Below are 10,047 nucleotides of genomic sequence, written 5' to 3'. Positions count from 1 at the left end.
CCTCTAGTTTCCAGTATGCAAGATTTTCACAAAGGAATCTAACGAGAATCCAACAACACCATTGTGTTGTGTTATGCAAGGAAAATCGAATTAATTAAATAATAATGGTTACATATTACCTACACTTTGACGAATTGTGTAAAAATTTGTAATACTTTTTTTATACTTGCTAAAACATTAAAACATGGGTCCCTTAGTCCACCACGGACTCTATTTCTTACAAAGGGGAGAGACTTGCATCACTACAGACAATGTTTGCCTACTGGTTACGTTAACCATTTTGCAAAATATTGTGTAAATTGTATTATATTATAGTTGAAATACATGTTTTGACACCTGACAAACAAAGGCAGAAATTTATTTTATTATAAAACATAAACTAAACGTAACGTTTCAACCTTCTAGCAAGGTTGAAACGTTACGTTTAGTTTATGTTTTATAATAAAATAAATTTCTGCCTTGGTCAGCATATTGAGTTTTCATATCATGGAAACAAGGCTTAATGGTGTTATAACTGACAAACAAACAGGAATCCCTTGATTGATCAATGACTTCTTGGATTACAGTGTCATCATTAATATTTCATATTAAGTTACATAGAAAAAAATGTTTTAATAGGGTGCAATAATTTTACGGAGCGCCATGGCATTCTCTTTAACATTTTTTTCATAAAGAACGTTTGGCTACCAGGGCCAACTCCCACCACGCCATAGCTATGGGTCTGAACATGGACTATAAGAAGAGCACAAAATGCGAGTGAAGCGAGCAAGAAAATTTTACGAAATGTATTTTTATTTGTATAAAATTTGAAATCAATGGGGGGCAATTGCCCCTCTGTACCCCTTGTAAGTGCCCTTGGCCGTCTGGTAGAAAAATACAAGGAACACGTAAAAACTAATTCCATCATGAGCATCCAATTGTTCTGCAACTGTATTCTTAGATTCTCCTAGTCTTTTGGTTACTTCAATGTTTGCTTCCCCTAGAATGGACTTCCGTCCAAGGTCAAGGGGAGGGGACAATGTCCCCTGCCCCCTGTAGTTGCGGCACTGTTTATGAGTGTGTCTGCATCAATTTCACGTCATCCTTCATTGTTGCGATTAGCTAGAAGTGGCAGGAAGCAACACAAAGTAACAAAAATCAAATATCCACTCCCTCTCTCTACCACACTATTACCAAAATATAGACTTGGGGAAAAAAAATTTAAGCAATTCAAAATTCATAGCAACACATCCAAGAAAAACATCCAAACACATTAGGCACCTTTAATACAAGACTACTCAAAATGCCACAACTGTTCTAGAACCTGAAAATTGTGAAATCATTTCCCGAAGTCTAATCTCGAAGCGAATTTCTCCCCCCCCCCCCCAAATCCTGATACGACATTATACAGAATCCCATACACCCTAATAAATCACAAAATCAATAAGTGTCTTTGTAAAATTGCTAGATTAACACATCATATAATTGTAATTGATATGTTGTTTTAAGTCCACTTTATGCACAGTAAGGCTAATCGGGACTGGACCTACAGTTTAAAGTGGGATCCGAACCACTTGTGACTCCACCGGGTATCGAACCCGGGACCCCTTGATTACAAGGCGACGACGCTACCACTGCGCCATCGGGGAGGCTCTTATAATTGTAAAGATTAGAGAATTCCAGGTAGGAATGTGTTCTGTATTTTTCACAGGGGGGCAGAGCAGGCTCTCAGCGGGGGGAGTTGCCCCCCTGCCCCCTCTAGCTACGGACCTGTGAATATAAGGGACATTTGCAACTTTCGGTCTGAATTTAAGGGACATTTTCAACTTTCGGACTGAATTTAAGGGACATTTTCAACTTTCGAGATGAATTTAAGGGAGATTTAGTCGCGACAAATTTTGTGCATTTCTAGCGGCAAAGCCTTACTCCAGTTAATGTTCATGGTATGGATAATATTGAACAAAAGAATTAATTTACATTATTTATAATATATAGGTCACAATACAGAATAATAAGTTAAAATGTGCATATTTCTCAGACCTAAGTAAGCTATATGTATTTGTGCACCGATGCTGCGGAAACATGTTTTTTTTTTCATTCTCTTGTGCAAATTTCAATGCAATTTCACGATCTTGATTGTTAATAAATTATGTGGGAGAAATAGAATGTCAATACGGGAGCCAGGAGGATCCAAAAGGATTAACTCTTATACGGGAGGGTTTGTCACCCGAATTACACCCGACACCGGCAATTCTTATGAGTTATGGCTATTATGAAACAAACAGTAAGTGCTCAGTTCATAGAAATACTTGATAGCTGTATATTATTATGTTGCTGCTGTTGGTTATAATGATTTAGATACAGCCCATCTAATAAAATAACCGAACTTGAAAGTTTAGTTTCGAATACGGTGCATTAAAATAGCTACATCAATAATTACTATGCTACATTTCTTAACTGTTTGTTATTTGCAGGCTAGCGAGGAAGACGCCTTCAACGATGTTAACACGTGGGTGGTTGTTGAGAGTGGGGAACCTGACAGCACTTCCTTCTTCTCCAGCATGCACGTGCCTTTCGACAGTGACATCATGTGGGTGGCCTCCGAAGCAAAGGCTTTCCGTTTCTACGAGGTTTACAGGATGAAGGAGTCTTCACCTCTGAGGCAGCAGCCGTTTGGCTACTGGACCTTGGAAACTGGCTTCAACTTCACCCACTTGCCAGTCTACGAACGCAGGAGCGACCTGCTGAATCTCACGCTCAAAGTGGCGACCAAGGAGGTAGGTCAACAACTTCTTAAATACACAAGGCCTGCCTAAAGACTGATTGCTTACGTCATTAATGGTAGGTCATGTATCACGAAATGGTATCGTCATTACAGTCATTACGTACATACACATAGATAAGCAAAACTATGCAAAATGGAAAAAAATATGAAAAATAAATTGAAAACTACACAATATAACCCCCCAAAACACTATTCCTTTGCGTAGCCAAGATAAACCTCTGATGGGTGTCCCTCTGTGTCCCGCCTATGGCCGGGCAATAGCGAGAATTTAGGCCTGAGTAAAATGATGGATCTGTAATAATGAGTACACAGTAAACACACAAATTCTAATGGGTTCTATTGGGTTCCGCAACAGGACGGGAACATTTTTCTCGCACAATTTAATCTCGGTCGAAGTTGCGTATTGTTTCACTGAAAAAGGTCCCTGGACCGTATTTAAATTCATCTGAAAGAAAAGGTTCCTGGACCGTATTTAACTTCATCCGGGAAAAATGATTCGTGGACCGTATTTAAATTCATCCTGAAAAAAGGTTCCTGGACCGTATTTAAATTCATCTGAAAGAAAAGGTTCCTGGACCGTATTTAACTTCATCCGGGAAAAATGATTCGTGGACCGTATTTAAATTCATCCTGAAAAAAGGTTCCTGGACCGTATTTAAATTCATCTGAAAGAAAAGGTTCCTGGACCGTATTTAAATTCATCCGGGAAAAATGATTCGTGGACCGTATTTAAATTCATCCTGAAAAAAGGTTCCTGGACCGTATTTAAATTCATCTGAAAGAAAAGGTTCCTGGACCGTATTTAACTTCATCCGGGAAAAATGATTCCTGGACCGTATTTAAATTCATCCGGAAAAAAGGGTTCCTGGACCGTATTTAAATTCATCTGAAAGAAAAGGTTCCTGGACCGTATTTAACTTCATCCGGGAAAAATGATTCCTGGACCGTATTTAAATTGATCCGGAAAAAAGGGTTCCTGGACCGTATTTAAATTCATCTGAAAGAAAAGGTTCCTGGACCGTATTTAAATTCATCCGGGAAAAATGATTCCTGGACCGTATTTAAATTCATCCGGAAAAAAGGGTTCCTGGACCGTATTTAAATTCATCTGAAAGAAAAGGTTCCTGGACCGTATTTAAATTCATCCGGGAAAAATGATTCCTGGACCGTATTTAAATTCATCCTGAAAAAAGGTTCCTGGACCGTATTTAAATTCATCTGAAAGAAAAGGTTCCTGGACCGTATTTAACTTCATCCGGGAAAAATGATTCCTGGACCGTATTTAAATTGATCCGGAAAAAAGGGTTCCTGGACCGTATTTAAATTCATCTGAAAGAAAAGGTTCCTGGACCGTATTTAAATTCATCCGGGAAAAATGATTCGTGGACCGTATTTAAATTCATCCTGAAAAAAGGTTCCTGGACCGTATTTAAATTCATCTGAAAGAAAAGGTTCCTGGACCGTATTTAACTTCATCCGGGAAAAATGATTCCTGGACCGTATTTAAATTGATCCGGAAAAAAGGGTTCCTGGACCGTATTTAAATTCATCTGAAAGAAAAGGTTCCTGGACCGTATTTAAATTCATCCGGGAAAAATGATTCCTTGACCGTATTTAAATTCATCCTGAAAAAAGGTTCCTGGACCGTATTTAAATTCATCTCAAAGAAAAGGTTCCTGGACCGTATTTAACTTCATCCGGGAAAAATGATTCCTGGACCGTATTTAAATTCATCCTGAAAAAAGGTTCCTGGACCGTATTTAAATTCATCTGAAAGAAAAGGTTCCTGGACCGTATTTAACTTCATCCGGGAAAAATGATTCCTGGACCGTATTTAAATTGATCCGGAAAAAAGGGTTCCTGGACCGTATTTAAATTCATCTGAAAGAAAAGGTTCCTGGACCGTATTTAAATTCATCCGGGAAAAATGATTCCTTGACCGTATTTAAATTCATCCTGAAAAAAGGTTCCTGGACCGTATTTAAATTCATCTCAAAGAAAAGGTTCCTGGACCGTATTTAACTTCATCCGGGAAAAATGATTCCTGGACCGTATTTAAATTGATCCGGAAAAAAGGGTTCCTGGACCGTATTTAAATTCATCTGAAAGAAAAGGTTCCTGGACCGTATTTAAATTCATCCGGGAAAAATGATTCCTGGACCGTATTTAAATTGATCCGGAAAAAAGGGTTCCTGTACCGAATTGAAATACTTTACACATAAAAAGGTTCTTTACGGTTCAGAACCCATTTACGCTTGCTGATTTTCTCTCCTGGACCGGAATTGAATTTATTTAAAATTCCTGGACCTTTAACAACCCTGTTTGATTATTCTCTTCGTAAAATATACTATGTAATTTTTCTTTTTTCCGTTGCAGTACCAACCCTATACGAAATTGGAGGTAGCGAAGAATGGAAGCATCGTCTCGGCCAGAGGTTTCCTTTTCGATGTCTGGGAGCTGTTGCAGGACACGCTCAAGTTTCAGTAAGTTGCAAATTGTTCTTGCAATTTGATTCTCCTCACTTAATACTGGCTATAACACCATTAAGCCTTGTTTCCATGATTATGAAAAACTAAATATGCTAACCAAGGCAGTAATTTATTTTATTAAAAACATAAACTAAACGTAACGTTTCAACCTTCTAGCAAGGTCTTCTTTTGTACTTGATACAGAGTCTGAAGAAGACCTTGCTAGAAGGTTGAAACGTTACGTTTAGTTTATGTTTTTAATAAAATAAATTACTGCCTTGGTCAGCATATTTAGTTTTTCTTAATACTGGCGTGTGTGTATTTTGTACGAGTATTATATAGTTATAATGTGTTTTCAATATATGAAACAGATTTAGGTTCAAATCCACGGCCGGCCATCAAGAGAAGACTTTCGTGGTTTCCTTCGGGCACTCCAGGCGAATGGTACGGTGGAATGAATGTACGAGTATTGCTCGTCAATTTATCCATGACTATTTTAATTATTTTTTCTATTCCATTCTGCGTGCTTATAAGTTGGTGCAGAGGTTCTCAGCAACATATTTGGCGGTTTTTTCAATTCTTGAAGCTCTCGCAGGATAAAATAAGGTAAACAAGATGATGGACAATTTGTTTGGTAATAGTTGTGCGTCATAATAGTACCGGGAGGACAGGCCTCTGGTTGGGCCTCCCGACAGTGCATTCTCGATTAGCCTCGAACTTTGTCAATGGGCAATAATTATGACACGATTTTCACGACGGAGAAAACTGCACTTACTTTGTACGCTGTACAATGATATTAATAGTAAAACTCCCAAAACTAATAGTTTTCGCAATTCAACATCAGATGTAAAATTCACTCACACTTAACCAGAAGCGCTGCCAGTTTGAGTTTGCCGCATTGCAGAACCTCAGTTTATTAGTCCTTATTCAGTTACGCAGCACCCAAAGTCTGGAATGTAGCCCTGAAATGAACGAAACAACAAAGCTTCAGACGTTTACGACATGCTGCGTGAATTAATGATTAAATCAGGGACAAGATAAATCAACATAAGAATAATAAAAAAGAAATCCTGTGAGCTGACAGGAATTATTTTTAAATCACTTCTAAGTTTCTTCAACTTAATTACTTTTATATTCGATTTTATTGCTCATATTGTTTCTTTTGTCGTATGATTATATTCTTATTTTACTGTCTTGTCGTTTAATTTCCTCATAATCTTTATTATTTATCATTATTTTGTTAACAGACCTCCTTGGTGGAGTGGTTATCAGGGGTCCCAGGTTCGAATCCCGGACTGGGTCTGGGTGTTTTCTGTGAGTGTTCATAATATCATCACTACATCTTCGCTCGCGGTTAGCCAAAAGTGGCAGAAAAGCGAAGTAAAATAAACTTCCACCAATTTTTGATTATTTTAATCTGCACTTTTGATGGTTAGGTGATAGGGCAGCAACAACTGAACCTCGCCGAGAAAGTCAGTTCAATTTAAGCCCGAACCACACGGAACTGGATTTCCAGTAGGAATGCCACAGTTGGCGTTGGACTGGCTACCTATTTGCTAGTTTTCGCCTCACACGATACTTGTTACTGTACTTGTCGATAGACTTTTGTTCCCATAAGACATTGTTATTTCTAAAACTTTTTTCCAAATTCACATTGCCATTGTTTTATTATACTTTAATTAAATAATAATAATCACAATTAATTAATAATACTTATAATTAATTAATTAGCTGAATTAATACTAATAATACTACTAATACCACTACTACTACTACTATTAAGTAGTAGAGATCTACATAAATATTGTATTTATGAAAACAATAGAACGAAATTACTTTCTAGTCATTCGATTTTTATCAAATCCTGGGAGCATTGTTTTGTTTCTTTGTTACGAAATAATTGTCTGGTCAACGAGGTGAGACATTTCAATGGTGAAGAAGATCCATAAATACAAGAAAATATATTAAAATAAATTGAAATAATCAAAGTATGGAACTCATCCAAGGAGCTGCGTTGATCTGGTCGGTAGAGCGTCTGACAAGTGACAATCACGCGGGAGATCCGGATTCGATTCCCGAAATTGGTTGGAATTTTTCCGGCTTTTTCCCCGCATAAATGTCCCCGATAATTCCCATCTGGATTATCTCGCTGTTCTTACCAACAAAACATTTTACAATAGTTAAGCTTATTGTCGTTTGAATAATTGTCTGGTCAACAAGGTGAGACATTTTAAAGAGAGACATTCAAACGTGCTGCGGTAAACAATATAATGGGAACGCGAATTGGTGACTGTTTTCTTGTCCGCCTACCCTTTGTCTATACATTAGCCTCTTACAACGTACCAATAACTTTATTTAGTTAATTCTCATTGTTCACACAAAAAAATACATGTTCGTTGAACACTGGCGTACGTAGAGGGATGGCCGATGGTGTTCCAGCCCCTACCGAAATTTTGAGAAAATCAGAATTTTCAAATAAAAGTCCGTTAAGAACTTTAAAAAATCAAAATGTGTAAATGCGAAACCTCTTTTAAAGTGAATCCCGATTACCATTTTTGTCTTTGAATACAATTTAATAGACTGAAAAGCTCCAAAAATACGAAATATTTTATTATGCGTCCTGCCCTCCAAAACGAAGCTATGTGCTATCCACATTTACTATTCCAGCCCCTCCCGAAAAAAAAATCCTGCGTACGCCAGTGTATTGAACATTGTTGCAACTGAGATACAAAACAACTGTTTTCTCTCTTAAATCATAGTTACCCTAACCTAACTTCATAAACTCGTGTTTATTTTCAAGACATCACTCTGAAAGACACGTGTGTTTGGAATTATGTGCTTTTCTCCATGCTGCATGGAAATAATAATTGTAATTATTATTATTAGTAGTAGTAGTCGTAGTAGTAGTTGTAGTAGAAGAAGTAGTAATAGTAATATTATTGTCCCAGATCTTTGACTGTAAAAAATTGGCTATTTAATTTTTTTCCACAGCATTTTCCATAATATTTCACAAGCTCAGGGGGGGGGGGTTAAACCCCATAAACCCCTCCTTGCGTAAGCCACTGAAAAGGTTATGCACTGTCTAGAACTCATTTACGTTTGCTGATTTTCTCTCCCAGTCCGAGATTGAATTTATTTACAATTGCAGACCCGGCTTGACCGATTAAAAGTTGCCTTCCAAAAATGTCCGCGAGTACGTTTTACATGGAATGTCACACTGCGGTTGTAGAAAACGTAGCGCAGGGAATAAATCAAAACGCTGTTGTTCTCTCGTGGGCCAGATTCAAAAACTCCCTTGTCGAAGAGTTACTATACATAATGCAATGGACTATATGGCGTCACATTGAGTTCAAACAAACCCGTCTCGTGTTGCTCCGGCATCCGACCCAGGAACTGCAGCCAATAGGAGCCGTCGATAAGGTAACGTGAGGCTGCTGTGTTCCCAGCAGATATAACAACAGGGAACGGCAGTGCTGCTACAACCAAGTGAAGGAACGCGCGCGAGAGAATGGGGCTATATGGAGAGTGGCAATGTGACTGCAGCGTTTTGCCCATTTCTACCTTGTACCCTAGATTCTCGAGACAGCCAGCACCTGGATTAGTCTTTCATGCTCACAAGTTGATAATTGTTTATCGTCAGGTCCGTATTAGATTCAAGTTGCTTATTGTTTCATTTCAATACGGAACTTGGACCCTATTTAAACTGATTCGGAAAATAAAGTTCCTGGACCGTATTTAAATTGATGCTGGAATAAAGGTTCCTGGACCGAATTTGAAATTGGTTCGGAAAAATGTTCCCGGACCGTATTTACATTCATCCGGAAAAAAGATTCCTGGACCGTATTTAAATTCATTCAGAATAAAAAGTTCCTGGACAGTATTTAAATTGATAGGAAAAAAAGGTTCCAGGACCGAATTGAAATACTTTTACAGATAAAAAGGTTCTTTACGGTCCAGAACCCATTTACGCTTGCTGATTTTCTCTCCTGGACCGGAATTGAATGTATTTAAAATTCCTGGACCTTTAACAACCCTGATCCAGATTAGTATTACAGATAAACTTATTAGGGTACTTTTATCTGTGATAGTATTCTCAAAGCAAAGTTAGTTGTTTAAATAAATCCGACCTGTGTTTTCCTGAATTAGCGTGACAAATGATGACCCTGAGTGCTGGTGGAAGGCGAGGAAGGGACAGAAATCTGTCCATCTGGGGTTGATGGTGCCCCCTGCCGTGCGTGCAAGTTCCCCCTAGTTAACTGATTATGTAGCGGGTATGTCAGTATCAAGTACGGAAATTCCACGTTAATAGTTTACCTACCCAAGGTGGTGTATTTTAGCTTCTTTCTTTGCCCAGGGTCGAAATATACTCGAGGACGAAAATATAGCGAGTCAACAGGCGGGTTATTTTCTGATTATACGGTTTGCGTCATGGGCGTCCGGAAGGGGGGGCAAGGGGGGCCGTGGCTCCCCCCTGGGAAATGAAAGTCAACCAAAAAATATGTATTTCACACATATAATTTCATTTTAGCCACAATAATATGTGTTAATTATTGTATGAACACCATAAATTCAAATTTAAGCAATGTTTTTTAGGGAACAACACTATTTTTGGGGAAATTTTGCCTTCGTTTGCCCCCCCTGGAAAAAAATTCCTTCCTTGCCCCTCCCTGGAAAAAATCCTGCGGACGTCCATGGTTTGCGTATATGCAGCGTGAAAATTAAAACCCTTCCTTCGAGCAGATTTGATTTGATTCGCTCTGTATATTAGATCTGTAAATCCACAGTTTCGTCAATAATGTTAGTATCATAATGCAA

The 10,047-nt window shown here is 38.2% G+C and overlaps 1 protein-coding gene across 1 annotated transcript in view; it reads left to right on the top strand.

The window, feature by feature from the left end:
• The first annotated feature begins 2,536 nt into the window (after nucleotides 1–2,536).
• LOC145990128 (putative glutamate receptor) overlaps nucleotides 2,537–10,047 on the top strand; it is a 30,766-nt gene continuing 23,255 nt past the window's right edge. Inside the window, exons 1-2 of the mRNA XM_083125787.1 lie at nucleotides 2,537–2,756; nucleotides 5,141–5,247. Coding sequence (XP_082981913.1) covers nucleotides 2,541–2,756; nucleotides 5,141–5,247 — 323 coding nt within the window. The 5' untranslated portion in view covers nucleotides 2,537–2,540. The remainder of the gene's footprint in view (nucleotides 2,757–5,140; nucleotides 5,248–10,047) is intronic.

Source organism: Lepisma saccharinum, chromosome 7, assembly GCF_977018435.1.
Source record: "Lepisma saccharinum chromosome 7, izLepSacc3.1, whole genome shotgun sequence".
NCBI classification, from domain to species: Eukaryota; Metazoa; Arthropoda; class Insecta; order Zygentoma; family Lepismatidae; genus Lepisma; species Lepisma saccharinum.
Note: the sequence above shows the minus strand (reverse complement) of the source record. Positions and strands in the feature narration are given on the sequence as shown.